The 23,187-nt window shown below is 47.2% G+C and overlaps 1 protein-coding gene and 1 non-coding gene across 3 annotated transcripts; one reads left to right on the top strand and one right to left on the bottom strand.

Annotated features, from left to right (window-relative positions):
* The first annotated feature begins 1,173 nt into the window (after nucleotides 1-1,173).
* LOC120425349 (titin) lies at nucleotides 1,174-13,917 on the top strand. 2 transcript variants are annotated; one of them, XM_039589850.2, is made up of 4 exons: nucleotides 1,174-1,600; nucleotides 1,905-3,629; nucleotides 10,708-10,869; nucleotides 11,050-13,917. In XM_039589850.2, exons 1-4 carry the CDS (start codon nucleotides 1,528-1,530, stop codon nucleotides 13,134-13,136), a joined length of 4,047 nt encoding a protein of 1,348 aa, XP_039445784.1. In that variant the 5' UTR covers nucleotides 1,174-1,527; the 3' UTR covers nucleotides 13,137-13,917. The 2 variants fall into 2 exon arrangements, with proteins under 2 accessions (XP_039445784.1, XP_039445785.1); XM_039589851.2 differs by lacking the exon at nucleotides 10,708-10,869.
* A 115-nt stretch (nucleotides 13,918-14,032) lies between these two features.
* On the bottom strand, nucleotides 14,033-14,104 carry Trnae-uuc (transfer RNA glutamic acid (anticodon UUC)). Its single transcript has one exon. It is a non-coding gene; the product is annotated as a tRNA-Glu (tRNA).
* Nucleotides 14,105-23,187: the final 9,083 nt, after the last annotated feature.

Below are 23,187 nucleotides of genomic sequence, written 5' to 3' on the forward strand. Positions count from 1 at the left end.
GATTTTGAATGCCTCAAATTTATTGAAATAGTGAAAAGAACCTTGAATTTAAAGTAAGTTACTAAAGCAGAAATGAGTGAATTCAATTTGAAAATTGTACAAAATATTACAAAATAATTCAAGAGTTAAAAAATAATTTTCAAACAAGTATGCTCAAAATTCCCGACTTTTCCCGACTTTTTGATAAAAAATCATAAATTCCCGACTTTTTCCCGATTTTTGGCGGATTTAGGCGAATTCCCGACTTTTTCCCGACTTTTCCGATTTCCCGACTTGATTGGCCACCCTGATAGTATTTTGATTTTTATAATTTTCAGGTTTCACTCAATTTTAAAACCAATACCGTAGGAGTGTAGCCCTGATTGTCCTCTAAAACTTTCTGGAAGAAAGTATGGTTCTATCTCTCTTCTGAAAAAAGATATAGCGTTTTCAAAAGTCCGATTGGAAAATAAGTCAGGAAAATTATATTTCCTGACAACACTGGCAGTACATTTACCTAATATGAGTACGACACTTATTTCTAACTCGTTTTAAGTGCATCCTAGGTAAATGGTGTCTTCTGGAAAGTTGTTGTATATAAACAGGGCCTATCTTTTGAAAATATTGACGCCCATACAACCAGTAAAACCATCTGAATTCTACAAACTTTTGGATTGATTTATACCCTCCCTCCCCTTCACCACTCCGAATTGTTAGATTTCCGTCTGCCAGATTTTGCCAGATTTTATTCGATACTTTGCCAGATTTTTCAAATTTTGACCTGGTAACCCTGCGCGTCAACGACGACGACGCGACGCCTGAGGAATGAAGGAAGTGCGCACGTGTTTACACTGACGCATGCGCTTCTTGATCGCGGCGTGGCACTGTGTTTAGTGCTTTGGAAGAAATGGCTCAACGGCTGTTTTGGCACGCGCAACACTTTGCGATCCGATGCGTTGGAATTTTTGTTTTTGGATTTTTTTTCTAAAATTCTTCAAAACTATTGAATTATTACATTTTTTAAAATTTGGTTTGTTATAGTTATGTTAATATAAGTTATCCTTATCACACACTGGTTAACCAAACTTCGGTAAAAATCCGCTGATCATGCGCAATCCGGGTCGCGCTCTCTCCAACCTGTTTGGCGCAGCTGCGCACTGCGCGCCCTGGCCATCGCAACCTGTGCCAAACATCGGCGTACTCTCAGTTCTCGACTGGTCGCGGCTCACTTCGGACACAACTCGGACAGCAAACCCGTCAACCGCGTCGGGGAGGGTTTCGCGCGCGCGTTCCGTCGGGTATCGTCGTCTCGTTTACTCTCGTTGGGGCTGACAATAGCCAGAGAGCAAGTGCACCGACAGCAAAATTCCTCAGTGGTAGCAGAGGGAGCACGGGGCGCAGCAGGTCCTAGGCCAGCAACGAACGACCCCCGAAACGAAAAACCCCCCGTTGAAGATCCAAAGATGGCGCCCTAAGTACTAAGAGTGTGTGAGCGCGCAATAGTGGTTTAAGAAAACGACGATTAAGCTTAGTGTTTAGTGGATTAGAATGGGTAATCAACCGACGAAGCATTCCGGCAGCAGTGGCCGGCCGAAGAAGGCGGTCCACTGGAAGTCGGCAGGTGAGTGTCGTTCAACTTCCGTCGAAACCGTTGACGGACGGACGAGAATGAAATTTTCGCCATTCAGCAGCGGCCGAAATATGGTTCAGACAGAAGATCGCTCGAGAGAGAGAAGCAGCCGCGCTGGCGTATTTTTAGATCCCAGTTAAATATTTACAGTTGAAATACAATTTCACTTGGGTTCTTGCTCGAGTTTCGTTTCGAGTCTCGACGCGATCCTCTCCTCTGTACCCCCTGAACGGTCGCCGCTTTGGCCTGATTAATCCCAGATATTGACGAAAAATTGTTTCCGTTTGTTCCGTAGAACCACCCTCGCCACCGGGAAAGCCGATGTTGGTTCCGGGTACGCCAGACTCGTCCGCACCGGACATTGTGACGCTCCGGTGGAAACGACCGACGAGTGATGGCGGCTCGCCAATTCTTGGTTACATCGTTGAACATCGACGCACGGGGTCACCGCACTGGGTTCGGGCCACGGTCGTGCTGATTCAAGCTACGGAACTGTCGTTCAGCGGATTGGAACCCGGCTGGCGGTATCAGTTCCGCGTAACGGCCCAAAACATCGTCGGCCAGTCGGATTGTAGCGAATTGTCCGATGCATTGACCGTGACGCTACAGCGGGCAGCGATCGCTCCACCAAGGTTCATCTATGAACTCAACGACACAACTGCCATCGAAAACGAAAAGATTGAGTTCCGAGTGTCCGTCGCCGGAACGCCTGCTCCACAAATCAGCTGGTTCAAGGATGGCTTCGAGATGTTCAGCAGCCGACGCACGAAAATCCTTTCCGAGGGAGACTTTAGCGTCCTCATAATTCACCAAGCTGCCCTAACCGACGAAGGAGAGATCAAGTGTACCGCTACGAACAGTGCCGGATCGGCCGTAACTATTTGTAATCTGTCCATTGACGCATACCCCAAGATTCGACTACCACGCCAGTACGAAGACGGACTGATCATCGAAGCGGATGAAGTCATCCGGTTGAAGGTCGGTCTCGCCGGTCAACCCACACCAATTGTAGAGTGGAGCCACAACGGAGAAGTACTGACCAACGGTGGCCGCTACGAAATCGAAACCTCCGACAAAAACTCTTCACTACGAATCTCCAACGCCCAAAGATCCGATCGCGGCGAGTACAACCTGCGAGCGATCAACAAACTTGGCGAAGACTACGCATCGTTCCTCGTCACGGTCACCGCAAAACCGGAACCCCCGGGAAAGATCACCGTCAGTATGTCACTTGGCAAGTCCGTCACGCTCAGCTGGGCCGAACCGGAAGACGACGGAGGCTGCAAGATCGGCAACTACATCGTCGAATACTACCGACTCGGGTGGGACGTCTGGCTCAAAGCCTCAACCTGTCGACAACTCACCACCACCCTCAGCGGTCTCATCGAAGGCTCTCAGTACCGGTTCCGCGTGAAAGCCGAAAACCCCTACGGCCTCAGCGAACCCAGCGATATTTCCGACACCGTGTTCATCCCGGACCCGAAACGTGGCATCAACAGCGCCACCCAAATCCCCGAAACCAAAGACAAAGAGGACAAAGAGTGCCAAACCCCGCTGGCCGTGCCCCGCAAGCGCCGCGAAGAATCCCGCTCACCGGCTCGCGAAGCGGAACAGGTCAAGAAAGCCAAAGCGTTCACCCCGGAAACCTACAGCCGCGACGAAATCGTCCGTGAAATGTCCTACGGAGCCCGCGACGAGGACTTTTTCAAACCGAAGTTCCAAGAACCCCCCAAACAACCCGTCGTCCCGTCAGTCGTCGTCACCGAACCTGCCGCTCCGGAACCTACTCCAGCCCCACCAAGATCACCACAACCGCAACGCCCTCAATCATTCGCATCGCCGCTGAAGGCGATGGAGAAGTTCTCCAAAGAACCCAGCCCGCTGGCGTTCCGCTCCTCGGACAACTCGCTAGCGCCGCGGGAAGCGACCACACCGACTTCACCGGACAAACCGGCCATCCACAACAGCAGCGAGTTCATGCTGGTGCTGTACAACGAGCGGGAAGCGAAGAACACTGCACGTAAGTTGCGTATCAATAAGTTAATTTGGAGGTTAGAAAAAGTGACAGTTTGCAGTGACTGTTTACATTGATTGATACGTCATGGTATCAATCCCAATTAATCCAAATGACCCAACCTTGATCAGAAGACGTTCAGTCTAACGGCCATCGACCAAGTCCAGCTTCCTGGATCGCACATCTGTCACATTTGTCTGTCGCCTACTTCGATGCATTACCCCCACAAAAAAAATCCATTGAGTCAGTGGCAGTGCAGCGATGACGAGTTCGGTTGGTTGGACTCTTTTCTTATTTTTTATGTGTTTTTTGAGATTTTTGCAATACACAAAAATAGAACCCCCGGTATGTTGACGACACCACCAGATGTCTCACGCTCTCTCTCTCTCCCTCTCTGTTTACGTTTGTGCGGTCTCGTTCGCGCACGTGTACCGCGGCTGCGGTTTTTTTTTTTTTTTTCTTCATAACTTATTTTTATTAGGTCCTTTTAGGTGCTGTGACCAGGTTAGGACCGAGGATCAATAGTACAAAAATAATAAATAATAAAATAAAAAACCGTAATTGAATAAGATGATTATTTTCTCGTGCCATGTGTCAGCAAGTGTGCGATCACGTCAATCTGTTCCTCGGGTGTCTTGCACTGGCTCAAGCGAACTCTGTATTCTCGGTAAATGGTCCACAGCTCCGACTCGCTGTACAGCTTCCGTTCACCTTGTTGCTCCTTCGGGGTTGCACCGGCGCCAGTATTTTCTCGACTTCTTCCTGCGGGACGAGGATGTTTATCTTCCGTCCCGACGGACGGCACCGCTCCAGGTAGCGGAGGAAAATCCGCCGCGGTGAACGCGGCTCCTGCCGGAGTCTGTTTGTCCTTCTTCCATGCTGGCGGCTTCGGCTTGGACGCCTGCTGCCTCGACTGAATGAACTGCGCACGTTTGGGACAGCTGCGGTCCAGACCCTCGTGGGATCCAGAGCAGTTGACACACTTCTTGGCTTGCGTTTCTTCTGCTTTGCACTTTTCCGTGCTGTGGGCACCCCCACAGCTGCTGCACTTTGGCTTGAGATGGCAGTTACTGGTTCCGTGACCGAACTGCAAGCAGTTCTTGCACTGGGTCACGTGCGGTTCTTTGTTGCGGTAGGCCACCCACCGGACGACGACTGATCCCACTTTCTTTACCTTGCTACTCAACTCCTTCAAACTGGTGTGCCCCTTGGGGAAGAGCACGATGAAAGGCGTCTCATCGATGGCGGGAAGCTGCTGCTTCCGCCTGATGGCGTGTACTGCCAAGACGTCCAGCTGATGTTCCGTCTTGAGCAGCTTCTTGACGTAATCCGGTTCCGCGTTCGGGAGACCTCGCATTACTACCCGGTGCGGTCTCGCACTGCGCTTTCCGTGCGTGTAGAACTGCACCTTGTTCTTCTTCAGGTGGGCTTGCACCGTGTCGAAGTCGTCGCTCGAGAAGCACGTAATTTTGGTGCCGTACCTCGTCAGTTTGTGTTCCGGCTGGACATCACATGTCGACATCACCTTCGCAAGGCGGGCGAAGCTCGTTTCTTTCACCACCAGCGGCGGCTGCTTCTTCTCCCCGGCCGACTTGCCGGGTGCTGGTACCACGGGGGTGGTTTTTTCTGCTGCTGGGTTCGCATTGTTGTTGTTGTTGCTCTTCTCCGCTAGCGGGCTGAACTTGTTGTTGCTGAGCAGTTTCTCCACTTCCTGGCCATTGCCGTCGTTGATCTCCTCCTTAGCCTTCCTGCGTCGAACTTTGACCACGGGACGAAATTCGCCCCCGTCCTCTCCTCCTCCTTCGGAGTCTTCCACCTCCATGCCCGTCGCCGCCTGCGTTTTGGGTTGGAATCCGTCCGGTTTCTCCCACACACTTTTCTTCAAGGCCGCGTTCCAGTAGAACGGCCTTCCATCCTCAGCCCTATGCTCCGTCCACTCACTCTCCGCCGTCGCGGCCGCCGCCATGGCCGTCGGCGAAAGTTAAAAAAAAAACACCGTCAAAAACGCGCTCAAAGGACACACGTCTGCTCTGGGCAAGCTGTCAAACTGGAATGCGCGGCTGCGGTTGTCTAATCAGAATTTGTGGGTGGATGCCAGGGTTACCAGGTCTGAAGAGAAAAAAATCTGGCAAAAAAACTGGGAAAAATCTGGCAAGCCACTTTTCTCAAAGTAATAAGCAATTTTGTGTTCAAAAACAGTGTATTTACACTTTTTATACATTATAGCTTCACAAAATAAACAAAACACGTCATTAAAACAATGTATGGAAGAAATAGAAAATATTTTTTTTCAAATTGGCTCGCAAAAAATCTGGCAATGCCAGATTTATCTGGCAACCTGGCACCCCTGGTGGATGCGTTGATGGATCTACAACCGGGCGATCGCGATCGTTGTTGGGTTCGATTTGGATTGCCAATCGGGTGAAATTGTGGAACGAACTGCTTTTACTCCGATGTGGGTGGAGGTCAGCACTGTGCAACCTAAAAATAAGTCGATTACGGCTATGGAGAAATTTTCAAGTGATTTGAAATGCTGTTAAAAATTAGAAGGGATTTTTTTTTGACTGGGTTGCTATTTACACAACTTGCGTTATACTTTTTGATACTGATTAATCACAGCACTTCAACGCGAAGAAAGTTTTGAAATACGTTGCCAAATTTAATCTCCAGTGCACTTCACGGTAATTAGTTTCATGTCAGCGACATTGTTGCTTCCATGATTAGATATATTTTTGAACTCTTTTCAAATTTAGAATATTTCCATTTAAATTCTTATATGTTTGATAAATAATAAATCAGCAATTAGTCCGGTCTCGGCTAGCTTAAGTTTCGAATATACATTGTTCTTGAGGTTTAGACAGAATTTATTTAACGATAGCTCAAATGAAGGCAATATTGGCAGTTTAGAATTTCAGAAAAAATTAAATATTCGATATTTTCTATATTTTATTAAGGCTGGTACAAATTGTATTTGAAGTTTTTGTCTCCCCCCCCCCCCCTTCAAAGTTGGCCCGAAAAAAATATTTTTCAAAAAACTTCTAAATTTCAATGAAAATTTAACAGCAAACAGCTGAAATCAATATAAAATGCATTTCCCTGCGTTTAGAATCATTTTTAACATGTTTGGGTTGATTTAAAAATCTTTAGATTTTTTTGAAATTTTCAATGTTTATTATCGCAAAAATCTTACATTTTTTGAAAACTAATGATTGCAAAACAACTAGTGTAAAATGTATTTTAAAACATTTTTTGCATTCAAATGTTGAAACTATGGCTTGTTAGTTATGTCAACATTTATATTTTTTCAACTATCAACATCATATTGTGTCACCATTTTGGATATCATAATCCCAGATGTCTTGGTCGTTGCTGAGCACATCGCCCAAACTAAGACAACGATTCTGGCGATTTTTAAAATTTCATCTCTGGTTGCTGAGATACAGCGGATAAAAGAAAAGAAAACAGGAAAAGTGGTAAAAATTTAAGTTTTTCAAGTTTCACCCAAACAGTCCATTCTTCTCCCCCTATTTTCTCGTGCCAATATCGCAACAACTAATGGTTCACTTTTTAATGTTAAAAAATGAAACATTTGTAAAAATTTCTGATTTTTCGAAAAATAGTTGAAATTTTTGAGATTAGTACTAACATTCAAAACAGCGTTGTTGCGACAAAAACGCAAATGTCGCACCCCTCGGACACTGCTGCTCAAGATCGTCGTGTTATCGTTCTATTGTATGTGCTTGCGGCTCGTGCCCGCACTACTGCTCAAGAACAATCAGAAGTAAACAACAGTTTGCAACGAGCGGTAGTGCGGACACCAAAGTCGTAAGTAATTTGTGATATTGTGAACTTTATGTTAATTAACGAGTGCAATAAAATTGCAGTTTTGTAGCGATGGAAAATTTGGTGTTTTTATTGAGTTTTCCCGCTCACGAAATCGGTGTCCGCCCTGATCTCCCGACGTTCGCAACAAGCGTTATATTGAATTATACTTTTAGAAATGTTAGTCTTGAATTCAAAATTAAACAAAATCGAGATAATCAGAAAATTACTTTTTTTTTCTTCTTTCGTTGTATCGCAGCCACCAGAGGGCCAATGTTTAATGTATTTTAGACAAGTCATTTTAGAAATTGACACTCATGGACACTATTTTTAAAATTGATATAAGTATTGATAAAGTGGCAATATCTTGAACACGGGACGGTATCCAAATTTCTGTAAGGTACTTTTGGAATGCAAATTTGATTTAAAATTAAAATCTATTTAATAAAAAAAAATCATACGTTAAAGAACCGTTAACCGGGATGAAATTGATAGGTTTCAGGATTTTATTTGTAAACTGAAATATACGAATTTAACACAAACAGAATGGTAAGGAATCAAACTGTGATCGGTTGAAAAGTGTTTTTTTATATGCTTTGGACAATGTCACACTTTAAACAGCTAAAATTAGTTTGCTGGTTACAAGTTTGAAATGTTATTGAAACAGAAATAATTTATATATTCTTTTAAATATTTTTTTTTAAATGAAACATTTAAAGAAAACTTTTAAATGTATTATTTGAAGATCAAAAAATAAAAATCAACAAAACAAAACGTAACTTAATCCACCTTTAGGTGTTTGGTGCCTTCCTCTCATTTATATAGTGATTACAATCCCCTAAAGTGTCCACATGGTTTATGGATCTCCCCTAACGTGATCGCAGCACCTAAGAGGTCCTAATAAAAATAAGTGACGAGTAAAAAAAACAGACTTCCTACAGACTTTTTGTCAAGATTATACAGACACCGCCTTTCAGGAAAATGGCATCCCTCTACAAGGCTTTTTTCGTGGCGACCAAACGGGACCATTTGAGGTTATGCAAATTCAGACCATTTTTTAAACTGCTTGTAATTTTAGATAGGTAAGTCAGATCTTGAAACTTCTTAATCCACAAGAAAGGTCTTCTCATATGCTTTCTTAAAATATATAACATGTGAGGGTTTCATGAAAAAACACACCCTTTTTACCAAAATTATAATTTAATATGAAACAGTTTGTTTCTAACATAACTTTTTAAATGCATGAGAAAACTGCATGAATTTAAATAGCAACTTAGGGGACGTTAAGATGGATCGATTAAAACCATTACGGCCAAAATCGGTTGAGCCTGTGACAAGATATTCCAGTGACATCGAGAAATTAAAAGTGCAACATGGAGTTAAACTTTCTGTCAAGCTGCTGTGAAATATTCCATGACAGCTGTGAAAGTTTCACTCCATGTTACCGGCTCACATCTCTCTTTTTAATTTCTCGATTGATTTGGTACACATGTCTACATACAGCCAAACACACAGACATTTGCTCAGCTGGTGATTCTGAGTCGATATGTACAAATGAAGGTAGGTCTAGAAGGTCTAACTTAAAAGTTCGTTTTTCGAGTCCCTTTAGCCATTCCTCAGTAAAGTGAGGAAAGCAAAAATCATGAGAAAAGTCTAATTGGTTGAATAATATTTGAAAAATAAATTGAAATCCTATCAATATCACCCCAATTTACGGAAATTTAAAAGTCGTAGAGAATTCCGAATAACATTACACGGTGGGGTTTCATACAGATTAATAACACATGTTTTAGTTATTATAAACATTTCTAATTATTAATCCAGCTGCGATTGATGATTGGACCAATAAAACAACGAATATATATTTTTTGCAATTCCGTCCTGAAACTACTTACTTTTCCTGTCATTCTTGAACGACGAAACAGCCTACTTTTCTGTACCAAAAATAACAGAATGGAATAGTAACCCTTTTCAAAACAAATGCTGAAAAGTTCTACTTTTCAGCACTGAAATGGATGCTGAAAAGTTGAACTTTTCAGCACTTGTTTGGAAAAGTTGTACCAACAACAACATTTTTTTAAATTAAACGATTCATTGACTTAATGCATGGACATTTGTCCTATAATTCTGGTGTTTTTCGGAATTGCAAAAAACGTTGCATGGACCTCGTTGCAAAAGTTGATTTTTCATCTTTTGTCGTATTTATCCAACTCGGTGAACCTCGTTGGATAAATGTACGACTCGTGCTGAAAAAATCCTCTTTTTGCAACTTGTTGCATAAACTACTATTAAATGACCTATCAGCCAAAACTCGTTTTGGTCGCTGGAGCATTAGGGTGGAATCTAGTTATATGGAAAAATTTAAAATGACAAAAATCCAATCAGCAACCCTTTTTTTTGGTTCCCTTTTAGGGTCCCAAACAACCTCCCAAAATTTGGAAGCGATTTGTTAAGCCCACGATTGGCGCAAAGCGAATGACATTTGTATGGAAATTACTATAAGGAAACTTGAATTTTCATATTTTTGAATTTACAAATATCATGTTTTATTATTTTATGAAACCAACACCGTAGAAGAATAGCCCTGGATGTCCTGAACAACTCTCCCCTAGACAGTATGGTGCTAAAGTGCGTCACAAAAAAGATACAGAGTTTTCAAAAGTAGTGTATTGAAATAATCAGTGAAACTCTTATGAAGAAATGTTCAGAAGACATTATTTAGTTAAAATGCACCCCAATTCCTCAAATATATTATAGTTTACGATAGTTTCCACTTGACTTGGCAGTGTTGGCAAAAAGTATAATTTTTACCGAGTATTCAGAAATGACTCTCTTGAACGCTCTGTAACTTTTGTTAGAAGCAAGTTAGCACCATACTGTCTTCGAGAGAGTTGTTAAGGACATTTAGGGCTGTACTTCTACGGTGTTAGTTTCATAAAATAATAAAACATGAATTTTGTAATTTCAAAAATGTGAAAATGCAAGTTTCCCCATGGTAATTTCCATACAAATTTCATTCGCTTTGCGCCAATCGTGGGCTTAACCAATCGTTCCAGTGGAGCATGTGTCCAATGTATTTATGCTTTTTAAAAACCTTTTCTAGTGCAACGTGGTGATTCGATGGATTCGATCCAGACCGGTAAATGTGGGTTATTATTATTTTCTTTAAATTCGGCCCTCTAATTTTGGGAAGATTGCTTAGAAAAGAGTTTCCCACCATTAATGTATCGAACAAGAGAAAAATGTTGAACATCTCTTCCAGCTGACAAATCTCAAACCACCTCCACCAAGCATTCCCTTCGTATGTTGAGCTTGTACTCCCATATGCAACGGGAACGTTTCATCACCCGTCGTCTGCTTCAGGTCATTAGCAACCGCCCTGCCTCTAGCATCCGATCGCTCCGTTCTACCTCGATCGGTTCCGGTAAGCCGTAGTGCTCTCTTTTCAAATAGGCATGCCCCTCCCCCCATTGGGTAGCGATCCATGCTCGATGATCTTCCCCTTCTTAGTATCTGCACGATCCATCTTGAGTCATCACTATGTAGATTAAATATTGATTTGTACGATTTCTTGACCACTAATGATCTTTCCCTCTACGTACAGGCAACTCAACCTTCGACTTCGACCTGGAGGACATGGCGGCCCCGCCGCCCCCTCTGTCCCTGTCGGCACCGGAGCTGAACGTGGAACCACCGCCGGCGCCGGCCATGCGTCCCGCCGTCAGTTCCACCGAGCTGCTGTACGAGCGTGCGATGGCTCGGTTCTACCAGGCTGTCGCGATGGAGGAGTCGGAAAATCAACGCAAAGAAGCGGAACAGCGTCGTAGGAGCAGTTACGGAGGTGGTGGTGCGGATCAACAGCAGCAGCAGAACGGAGGTCAGGATGCCGTGACGCGGTTGGCCGATCGTAGAAGCAGTTTGCGCCGTCGGCTGTCCGGCGACAAGGAAGCGATCGTGAAGCAGTCCAGCTTTGAGAGCAGTGATGGTAGACAACATTCCAGCACGGTGGACAGCGTGATACCGGAGGAGAAGGAGGAGCAGGGTGTGGAGCAGGGTGAGGTTAGGGTGGAGGAGGAGCACTCGGTCGTGGACGAAGTGTTGGAGGAGCTGGACGAGGAGGGTTCGATGAGCGGATCGATGGATTCGTTTATGGAGGAGCTGAAGCGCAGGGAGTCGGCTCGATCGAGCCGATCGCGCGTGATGAGCGATGAGGAGGAAGAGATGGAAACGTATCACCCGAGGCAGCGGTTGGTGTCGCCGTACAGGAATCCGGACCCGAGTCAGGCGATCGAGGTGTTGACGAAACCGCTGCCGATGCCGGATCCAAACTTTGTACCGAAGCCGATTTTGAAGCGACCGTCGACGGAGATTTTGACGAGAGATGAAAAAGACAAGAAGGAACTGGAGGTGAAAGAGGTTGAGGTTGCGGTTGAGAAGGTAGAAGTTCCAGTGGTTGTGCAGGAACCGAAAGAGGAGAAGAAGGCAGTTCCGCCCAGTAAGCCGGAGCGAAAGAGTTTGATGAACTTCTTGGAGAGGAAATCTCCGGCGAAGGAAGAGCCTCCGAAGCCGGTCGAGCGGGAGAAGACACCGGAGATCAAGCAGCAGGATGAGATACAGGCTCCGTTGAGTGAAAAACAAGGGCCTTCCGAAGAGGAGATCAAACAGGCGATCGTGCAGGAAGCTGCTCGGCAGAAACGTCGCGTTTCCCGACAGAATTCGGAAGAGGAAGCCAAGGCGATCGCAAACTTTTACGGAGAGATTCTTGAGAGAGTGGAGAGTTCCAAGAAACCGCGCAAGCTTCCGCTATACAACAATCCGGACGAGTTACGCAAGCTCAACTCGCGGGAAACTTCGTACGATCGCTTTGCGAGATCACGATCTGGTTCGGCGTCTCCGATGCCCCCGGAGGACATCTACCTCGCCCAAAAGTCCCGTTCGCCTTCGTTGACTTCCGAGCAGATCGTGCTTAAAGGAAAACCTGCTCGGGAAAGCAAGATCCTTCGACAGCGATCGGCCTCGATCGAAACCGAACCCGCGAGACCTCCGTCGGTAGCCAAGGAAGTCCCGGTGGTTCCACCAACTCCACCCAAGCCAGAACAACCGCCCAAACTGGAAACTGCATTTATCCCTAGCGCGTACGACGAACCCATTCGCAAGAGTCGTCCCCTACGAGAATCGACGGCAATCGCCAAGAAGCGGAACGTCTCCAGCACACGATCATCTCGCAACAGTTCAGCCACTCGCGATGCCGAATCAATACCCGATACCCTAGAAGCAGCCCGCCGTGCTCGACTTCGCAGCGCTTCCAAGAGTCCATCCGTTCTACAGCGTACCGCGGTAACTCTAACGCCACCTCCACCACCCACCGCGGTGGAACCTCCCAAGCCACCAACTCCGACACCAATCCCAACTCCAGCCAAAGAAGCACCAAAAACGCCCCCGGAACCGCGATCCCGCTCGCAGTCCCAAACCCGGGAACCACCCACCGACCCGCAGGACGACTCGCTCAAGTACACGCTGTCCTACCTGACGGACGTGGCCCTGTTCGTGTTCGCCTGCTGGCTGTATCTCTTCAAGAACCCCAAGTGGGCCATCCCGGTGATCGCGCTCATCGTGTACCGCCAGATTAAGGACGCCATGCGGGACCGGATGCCGCCGTGGGTGCGCCGATCGCTCGGAACGGACAGCTAACTTCCCCCCACCCCCAAACCGTTGATAAAGACATAATCTCAATCAAGAACGCAACAACGCAAGAAGGATATTTTATAGCAGGTCTGAATAATCTTATTCTTAATTGTAATTTTATCTATTTGTCCATTTTCACGCTGCGACGACGGAACGACCGGAAGTGTGACAGCACGAACTTTTTGCTGTGGTATTTTGCATTGCACCTGGGACTGCAGCGTGACGGAGAATGACCAACAGCTTTCGAGAAAAAACAGGGTTTTGGTACGAGAATCGAACTCGTACCGCATCGAATTTGCAAACGGTTAACAGCTTGGACTGTCCAACCAAAAGGGGTTAATCGAAAGTTAAATTTAGCTTGTAGAAACAATCATTGGAACGAAAGAAAATTATTCACACATTTTCATCACTTAAAATAAAACTAATCAACGTCATTTTTCGTAATTACCGTGCATAGTTAGGAGAAAAATTGTTATAATTATTACTGTTTACACAATTTCAAGTACTCGTTTCTTACAAATAGTCACACCCAAACACTACTGCGCACAAAGACTACAGAGCAACAATATCGAATAGTTACACATTTTCTTGAATGAATCCGCACCGCGCACCATTTTTCACCCATTCACACAGCAAACAAAACAAAAAAAGATTCGTTTGTGTTATTGCCAATTTTATTATCCTATACTTTCTGTTGTATATTTTCGCGATTGAAAGCAAAAGTGTTGCAAAGAAGCGATAACAACCACAGCGAGACAATAAATTTTTGTTCTTTAAATAAACAGAACGTGTGTGTTGAATTTTCCCCGTTTCGAACGTCCTTTTCTCCCCAAATAGAACGGAAAACATCAAAGGGGTAATGCTACGATACACCCTCAAAACTCGAACAAATAAAAAAAACTTTCCCATACCGGGAATCGAACCCGGGCCTTCTGGGTGAAAGCCAGATATCCTAGCCACTAGACCATATGGGACATGTTAAATTTTAGTTGCTCAAACGCCAACGAGCCCTTGTAAGCTTTTTTGGGGTTAATTGTGTAAATTTATGGAAGACATTGTGAATTTTGTTAAAAATCATACTAGAAAACAAACTAAAATCTTCACGAGCAAAAATAACATTGAAACAACCGTTCTACTCGTAAGATGCACGTGTCTAATAAGAGTTAAAAGCTTTTGCTATAATTACGAGCTTTAGCTTGAAAAAAAGTTGAGCTTTCAAGGCAAAAGTTTTAAGCGTTCGTGAGAAGCTTCAGCCTAAAGGGGTTACATACATGTCTATCGGCATATATGTCAAGGGTTTGTATGAGCACACACTTGAAATTTTTATAAATCTATTTTCAGATATATTTGTGCACGGAAAATTTTCCAACCTCAATCTTCTGTTACCTGCTTGAATCATGAAATATCTGATTTCAGTGAATTTAGGGGAACAGCATCTAATTCCAGCGTGCCTCTGATGTTGGCAGGTCAGAACTTTAACATTCAATTAAAGCTAATTAAAAGCGTTTTCAACTGAAATCGAGTGATAAATAGCTCAAAAAGAAGTGAGCAAGCAAGTTTCTATCAAAAGTTATGCAAAATTAGTTGTTTAAATAGTGAAAATCAGCAAATTGGATGGAGTTAGAAGCGAGTGCTTAACATACGAGAATTTCCCCTAATCAATTTGTCTGTAATACGAAATTTTGAGATTTTCTACATAGGGACGTGGCGTTACAACGTGCTGCCAAAGCACTCTGTGGCGCGTTGCGAGGGCCATGCGTAGAGGTTCCGTTCCGAACGAGAGTGTGGAAAAATCGGACAAGTGGATATTGGATTTCGCCAAGAAGGTGTGCCCGGACTCGGTGCCGACACAACCATCATTCGACGTTGTTGATGGGAGCGATGCTAATCCTCCCTTCTCGATGGTAGAGCTCTCCATAGCACTATTGACGGGCAACAATACTGCTCCTGGTTCGGATAAGATCAAGTTCAGCTTGCTGAAGAATCTTCCGGACGTCGCCAAGCAGCGTCTGTTGAAACTGTTCAACACGTTGGTGGAGCAGAACGTAATTCCACACGAATGGCGACAGGTCCGGGTGGTTGCCATTCAAAAGCCCGGTAAGCCGGCGTCCGACCACAACTCGTATCGTCCAATCAGCTTGCTGTCGTGTCTACGCAAGTTGCTGGAGAAGATGATCCTCGACCGCCTCGAACCATGGATGGAACGAGAGCACTTGCTGTCTGACACGCAGTATGGCTTCCGGAGAGGCAAGGGAACAAGCGACTGTCTAGCCTTGCTGGCCACAGGGATCGACATAGCCCGTGGTAAGAAACAGCAAATGGCTTCTGTCTTCTTAGACATCAAGGGTGCATTCGATTCAGTCTCCATCGAGGTGTTGGGAGTAAAGCTGCGGCGGAGCGGTCTCAATCCGACGATGTGCAACTTCCTCATCAACCTGTTGTCAGAAAAACACATGCACTTTGTGCAAGGTGATCTGGCAATCACCCGGATAAGTTACATGGGTTTGGCACAAGGCTCACGCCTTAGTCCATCCATGTATAACTTCTACGTCAGCGACATCGATGATTGCTTGACCGGAGACTGCACCCTTATACAGTACGCAGATGACGCAGTGGTTTCAATCGCTGCCAAGAAGGAAGTCGATCTGCTAGAACCCTTGCAAGATACCCTGAACAACTTGGCCCATTGGGCAGTTGGAAAGGGTATTGAATTCTCTCCGGAGAAGACGGAGCTGGTCGTTTTTACGGGGAAGCATGAACCGCCGCAGCTCAATCTTTCTCTGTCGGGAAAGACTATCGAGCAGTCGGACCACTTCATGTACATGGGTACCATCTTTGATCAGAAGGGAACATGGGGGAAGCACATTAACTACCTGAAGCAAAAGTGCCTGCAAAGAACTAATATTCTGCGCAGCGTCTCTGGCAACCGGTGGGGTGCTCATCCTTCTGACCTGCTTCGACTGTACAAGACAACGATACTCTCGGTGCTGGAATATGGCAGTTTCTGCTTCCAAACAGCTGCGAAATCACGCTTGTTGGTTCTCCAGCGGATACAGTACCGAAGTCTTCGCATTGTCTTGGGATGCATGCACTCAACTCACAACATGACCCTCGAGGTCTTGGCGGGAGTGTTGCCTCTGCGAACTCGTTACTACGAACTGTCTTACCGGTTCCTGATCCGGTGTGATTACAGGAATAAACTGGTAATTGACAATTTTGAAACGTTGCTGAACCTTCACGTTGAGTCTCGGCGCATGCTTTTATATTATGACTTTATGTCATCGTGGGAATGGAGCCCGAGCACAACGGTACAGCGCACGCCTCCGTTAACCAGCAGCACCCTGATTGGCTTCGACACGTCCATGAAAGCCGATACTCGCGGTATCCCAAACCATCTTCTGCGGGGAGTTGTACCGTCGATCTTCGCATCAAAGTACAGCCATGTTCCTCCAAACAACAGATTCTTCACCGATGGCTCCAAGCTCGACGGCTGTACGGGCTTCGGTGTTCATCATGAATCTCATCAGCTGTTCTTTAAGCTGAAGGACCCGAGTTCGGTTTACGTCGCAGAGTTAGCCGCGGTTTACTGCGCACTGCGAATCATCGAGACCATGCCACCTGACCACTACTTCATCTTCACCGATAGCTTTAGCTCTGTTGAGGCTATCCGGTCTCTGAAGCCGACCAGGGAGTCTGCGTTTTTCCTCACGGAAATACGCAAGACTTTAAACAACCTGGCGGCTCAGTCCTTCAGCATCACGGTGGTATGGGTCCGCGCTCATTGCTCGATTCCGGGTAATGAGAAAGCGGACTTGCTCGCCAAGAAGGGTGCTGAGAGTGGAGACATTTTTGAAAGGCCAATCAGCCTACAAGAATGCTACGGTTTTCCGAGGCAGCGTGCGCTTCTGGATTGGCAAAATCAATGGGACGACGACACCAAAGGACGTTGGATGTATTCCATACAACCTAAGGTGCAAAGAAAAGCCTGGTTCAAGGGAATGGACTTGACGCGTGGATTCATCAGAACGATGTCCCGCCTTATGTCGAACCATTACTTGTCCAAGGCTCATCTGTACCGTATCAACATGAGTGATACGAACTTATGCGACTGTGGGCAGGGTTATCAGGACATCGACCATCTCGTATGGGCGTGTCCAGATCACCAGGCTCACAGAATTAAGTTGAAAGTTACCCTCAGGGCCCGAGGAAGACCACCAGAAATTCCGATGCGAGACGCGTTATCTCAACTAGACCTTGATGTTCTCTATCCAATCTATCAGTTCCTCCTAGATTCCAATATATCTATTTAGTTTTTCTTCCAGTTAGTTTTCCTTCAGTTAGTTTTCCTTCAGTTAGTATAACTCGCCTTCACACAAAGCCGTCGTTTCTGGTTGCACCGGAAGCAAAGCAAGAACGCCCCAGCAGCTGGACACCGAGTTGCGGCTGAGGACAAAACGCAAAGGCCAGCAGAGCCAACCAAGACCCCTACACAATCCCCCTTCCCTTCCCACGCCTTGTCTTTAACATCAATCCCTTCCCTACTAACCCCGAGTAGGCCGCGGGTAATCGGCTCCCCTCCCACTAACATTTACACACAAGATCCTCTGTAATTATTAAGCCAAATGTAATTACAAAAGCCGACTCGGTCCTAACCAGGTCCCAGTACCGAAAAGGACCTAATAAAAATAATTTTATGAGAAAAAAACGTGCTGCCATCTCATTGCTCCGGCAGAAGTCTTAGCGGTTAGTCGTGTTTTTTCGCGGTGTGTTTGGTGCGTTTTTCACGGCGATTCCGAGGCGTGTGCGAGCGGACAAGCCCGTTCCGGTGGTCAGAGAGGCCACAATCTGGTCGTCGTGGACACGGCTGCGGTGCAGCAGCGGAAGAGGAACGAGTTCCTGCATCCGAGCAGCAGCAGCAGGAGGAGTCAGCAGCAGCGGCCGCGGAGGCAGCTGAGGCGAGAGACGGTCGTTGGTCGGTGGAAACGGCCCCGGAGAGTCGACTGCGGTCGGCGGACCAGTTTTCGGCCAGGCCAGGTCGGAGACAACCCCGTTGTTTACGTGGCTGGCAGCAGGCAGCACAACAACAACAACAACAAGCGCGCGCAAACGAGCTTCCCGCGCATCCCGCTGCGGGCGGCAGCCAGTGCGGCCAGTTCGGCGGTGAGTGCGAAAGGCGAGTTTTTTGTTTGCTTTTAGTTTTTTTTTTTTTTTTTTCTCATAGTTTTTTTTTTTCCTGTTAGATTTTTTTTTTCTCATTTCTTCTGCGTTATTTTAGTCTTATTTTTGGTTTTGATTAGTTTTCTTCCGTTTTTTCCTCAATCATGGATCCGACCGAGTCGGAACACGAGGAATCTGATTTCGATTCAACCATTGATGGTGACGAGGACGTGGAAATGGAGGACTCTGTCTCGGGAGTTCCTTCAAACACCACCAACAGGGACCACTTCCTGAAGGATAAGGATGCTGACGGTAAAGGGGGATCCACGGACGGGTCTAAGAGGAAGAAGCGAAAGCGTCCTAAATCAGATCCGAATCCGGTTCCCCCTCAACCACCGATTCCTCCCTTGACTCCAGACCCGATTCCCCCCTTGACTCCAAACCCAATTCCTTCTCCCAATCCAGATCCAATTCCTCCTAAAACACCGGTGCCGAATCCAGATCCAAATCCCCCCCCGCCCCTGAATCCTCATTCCCAAAAACCGATTCCTCGTCCTCGTCAGTATCAAGAGGGATCGCAAACGGAATGGGTGGTCTTCTTCCGGCCCAAACAGAAGCCGTTAAACTTTGTACAGATCACCAAGGATTTGCAGAAGCACTATCCTGGGGTGGTCGAATGTACCAAGCTGAACAAGAGCAAGCTCCGCGTGATCGTGAACTCCGCGGTGCAAGCTAATCAGATCGTTACTGATCTGCGGTTCAGCATTGAGTACCGTGTTTGGATTCCGGCCCACAAAGTCGAGATCGATGGCGTGGTGACCGATGACAGTCTGTCGCTTGTCGACCTCTCAAGGGCGGTGGGACGCTTCAAGAACCCTAAACTTCCAGCTGTGGAGGTACTCGAGTGCCGGCAACTGGGCAACGTCACCTCCGAGGGTGGCCAGAAGAAGTTCATTCCTTCTGCCTCGTTCCGGGTGACTTTTGCAGGGTCAGCTCTGCCGGACTACATTGAGCTGTACAAGCTTCGGCTTCCAGTTCGATTGTACGTTCCGCGAGTGATGAGCTGCGAAAACTGCCAGCAGTTGGGACACACCAAGACCTACTGCAGCAACAAGAGCAAGTGCTCAAAGTGCGCCGGCCCCCACAAGGACGTGGATTGCCAAAAGCAGGCTGAAAAATGCCTGCTTTGTGGCGGGGAACCGCACAAAACTCGGCAGTGCCCAAAGTACAAGGAGCGCGAGGACAAGATGAAGCGATCCTTGAGGGAACGCTCCAAGAAGTCCTTCGCGGAAATCCTTAGTCAGGTGACCCATCCCAATCGCTTCGCTCCTTTGGCGGACGAAGATTCGGGGGACGAAGATTCCGATGTGGAGGTCCTCTTCCAGAGAGACGAGGAAAGTGACTCTTCCGGGCCAAACCCGAAGCGCAACAAGGCTTCCAAGTCCAGGAAAGCCGCTGGCGGCAAGGGTAAGGAAAGTGACTCGTTGAACTTCGAGGAGGATTTTCCTTTCGGTCCGTCGGGTAAGCCCGCTCCGAAGCCGGCACCGAAGCCGGCACCGAAGCCGGCACCGATTCCTCTCAAGCCGCTGAAGCCCGTTCCCAAGCTGCCAAAGATCCCCCTAAAAACGGTTCCTCAACCGAATCCGATCACCGATGCCTTCAAAGGAGTCCTTCCTTTTTCCACAATCGTGGAATGGCTTTGCTCTTTTGTGAGTGAACCGACGCGTTTAATCATAAAGCGGTTTGAGCCTCTCGCTAGACACATCGGGAAACAGCTTGCTAGCACGATGCCCCTCTTGTCGTTCATTTCCTTTGATGGGTAATACACCAAAAACGAAAAACGGCATCTCCTTTCTACAATGGAATTGTAGAAGTTTAACCCCCAAGTTAAACGATTTTCAACAATTCGCATTCGAACGGGACTGTGATGTGTTTGCGCTGAGCGAAACGTTTCTTATCGGAGATGAGACGCCAGCTTTCCGGGGGTACAACATCATCACAGAGAGCAGGGCAGGGCCAAATAGAGGTGGAGGCGTACTGATTGGGGTCAGGAAATGCCACACTTTTAGAAAGGTCACGCTCCCGAAGCTAGGAGGAATCGAAGCAGTCGCAGTACAGGCCAGGATCAGAGGACTGGACATTTGCATTGTGTCCGTCTACGTTCCCCCACAGGTGTCGTTAACTCGACAAAAGTTGTGGGGTATGCTTGAGCTGTTGCAGGCACCGCGACTGGTTCTGGGTGACTTTAATCTTCACAGCACCGAGTGGGGAAGTCACAAGACAGACCCTCAAGCATATCTGATTCATGAACTGTGCGACGACTTCCAGATGACCCTCCTAAACAGGGACAAGCAAGTTACGCGGATTGCAACACCACCAACGCCAACTACGTCTGGTACGAAGGCGAGTGCCATCGACTTGTCGCTCTGTTCCAACAGTCTGGCAGTTCTTTGTGACTGGAACGTGCTTCAAGATCCTCGTGGCAGTGATCATTTGCCGATCGCTATTCTGGTTAGCCATGGCCCACAGCAATCGACAACGGTGGAGATGCCTTACGATCTGACGCGAAATATCGACTGGAAACAGTACGCGGAGGCAGTCTCCATTGGAGTTGAGTTGCGAGCAGGGTTGGTACCGCTAGAAGAATATGCGTTTCTGGCTAATTTGATCTATGACAGTGCGATACAAGCTCAGACGAAACCCGTCCCGGGACCATACATCCGAACGCGCCCTCCACTCCCCTGGTGGGACAAGGAGTGTACGGATCTCTCGGCGGCCAGGTCTGAAGCTTATGTGGACTTCTGCAAGTGTGGAATCCGAGCGAACTTCCAAAAGTACAGAGCTCTTGATCGCAGGTACAGTAATACTCTGAAGCGGAAGAAGCGAATGTACTGGCGGGAGTTCGTTGAAGGACTACCAGCAGATACGTCCATGAGCACTCTGTGGCGCGTTGCGAGGGCCATGCGTAGAGGTTCCGTTCCGAACGAGAGTGTGGAAAAATCGGACAAGTGGATATTGGATTTCGCCAAGAAGGTGTGCCCGGACTCGGTGCCGACACAACCATCATTCGACGTTGTTGATGGGAGCGATGCTAATCCTCCCTTCTCGATGGTAGAGCTCTCCATAGCACTATTGACGGGCAACAATACTGCTCCTGGTCCGGACAAGATCAAGTTCAGCTTGCTGAAGAATCTTCCGGACGTCGCCAAGCAGCGTCTGTTGAATCTGTTCAACACGTTCGTGGAGCAGAACGTAATTCCACACGAATGGCGACAGGTCCGGGTGGTTGCCATTCAAAAGCCCGGTAAGCCGGCGTCCGACCACAACTCGTATCGTCCAATCAGCTTGCTGTCGTGTCTACGCAAGTTGCTGGAGAAGATGATCCTCGACCGCCTCGAACCATGGATGGAACGAGAGCACTTGCTGTCAGACACGCAGTATGGCTTCCGGAGAGGCAAGGGAACAAGCGACTGTCTAGCCTTGCTGGCCACAGGGATCGACATAGCCCGTGGTAAAAAACAGCAAATGGCTTCTGTCTTCCTAGACATCAAGGGTGCATTCGATTCAGTCTCCATCGATGTGTTGGGAGTAAAGCTGCGGCGGAGCGGTCTCAATCCGACGATGTGCAACTTCCTCATCAACCTGTTGTCAGAAAAACACATGCACTTTGTGCAAGGTGATCTGGCAATCACCCGGATAAGTTACATGGGTTTGGCACAAGGCTCACGCCTTAGTCCATCCATGTATAACTTCTACGTCAGCGACATCGATGATTGCTTGACCGGAGACTGCACCCTTATACAGTACGCAGATGACGCAGTGGTTTCAATCGCTGCCAAGAAAGAAGTCGATCTGCTAGAACCCTTGCAAGATACTCTGAACAACTTGGCCCATTGGGCAGTGGGAAAGGGTATTGAATTCTCTCCGGAGAAGACGGAACTGGTCGTTTTTACGGGGAAGCATGAACCGCCGCAGCTCAATCTTTCTCTTTCGGGAAAGACTATCGAGCAGTCGGACCACTTCATGTACATGGGTACCATCTTTGATCAAAAGGGAACATGGGGGAAGCACATCAACTACCTGAGGCAAAAGTGCCTGCAAAGAACTAATTTTCTGCGCAGCGTCTCTGGCAACCGGTGGGGTGCTCATCCTTCTGACCTGCTTCGACTGTACAAGACAACGATACTCTCGGTGCTGGAATATGGAAGTTTCTGCTTCCAATCAGCTGCGAAATCACGCTTGTTGGTTCTCCAGCGGATACAGTACCGATGTCTTCGCATTGTCTTGGGATGCATGCACTCAACTCACAACATGACCCTCGAGGTCTTGGCGGGAGTGTTGCCTCTGCGAACTCGTTACTACGAACTGTCTTACCGGTTCCTGATCCGGTGTGATTACAGGAATAAACTGGTAATTGACAACTTTGAAACGTTGCTGAACCTTCACGTTGAGTCTCGGCGCATGCTTCTATATTATGACTTTATGTCATCGTGGGAGTGGAGCCCGAGCACAACGGTACAGCGCACGCCTCCGTTAACCAGCAGCACCCTGATTGGCTTCGACACGTCCATGAAAGCCGATACTCGCGGTATCCCAAACCATCTTCTGCGGGGAGTTGTACCGTCGATCTTCGCATCAAAGTACAGCCATGTTCCTCCAAACAACAGATTCTTCACCGATGGCTCCAAGCTCGACGGCTGTACGGGCTTCGGTGTTCATCATGAATCTCATCAGCTGTTCTTTAAGCTGAAGGATCCGAGTTCGGTTTACGTCGCAGAGTTAGCCGCGGTTTACTGCGCACTGCGAATCATCGAGACCATGCCACCTGACCACTACTTCATCTTCACCGATAGCTTTAGCTCTGTTGAGGCTATCCGGTCTCTGAAGCCGACCAGGGAGT

The sequence above is a fragment of the Culex pipiens genome, chromosome 3 (assembly GCF_016801865.2).
Source record: "Culex pipiens pallens isolate TS chromosome 3, TS_CPP_V2, whole genome shotgun sequence".
Lineage (NCBI taxonomy): Eukaryota > Metazoa > Arthropoda > Insecta > Diptera > Culicidae > Culex > Culex pipiens.

Bases quoted from the DNA above. Each gene is read 5' to 3' on its own strand.
- LOC120425349 (XM_039589850.2), top strand. From the start codon at position 1,528: ATGGGTAATCAACCGACGAAGCATTCCGGCAGCAGTGGCCGGCCGAAG. The intron at 1,601-1,904 runs GTGAGTGTCGTT...TTTGTTCCGTAG, and splicing joins GGTCCACTGGAAGTCGGCAG to AACCACCCTCGCCACCGGGA. The intron at 3,630-10,707 runs GTAAGTTGCGTA...CATCTCTTCCAG, and splicing joins GGAAGCGAAGAACACTGCAC to CTGACAAATCTCAAACCACC.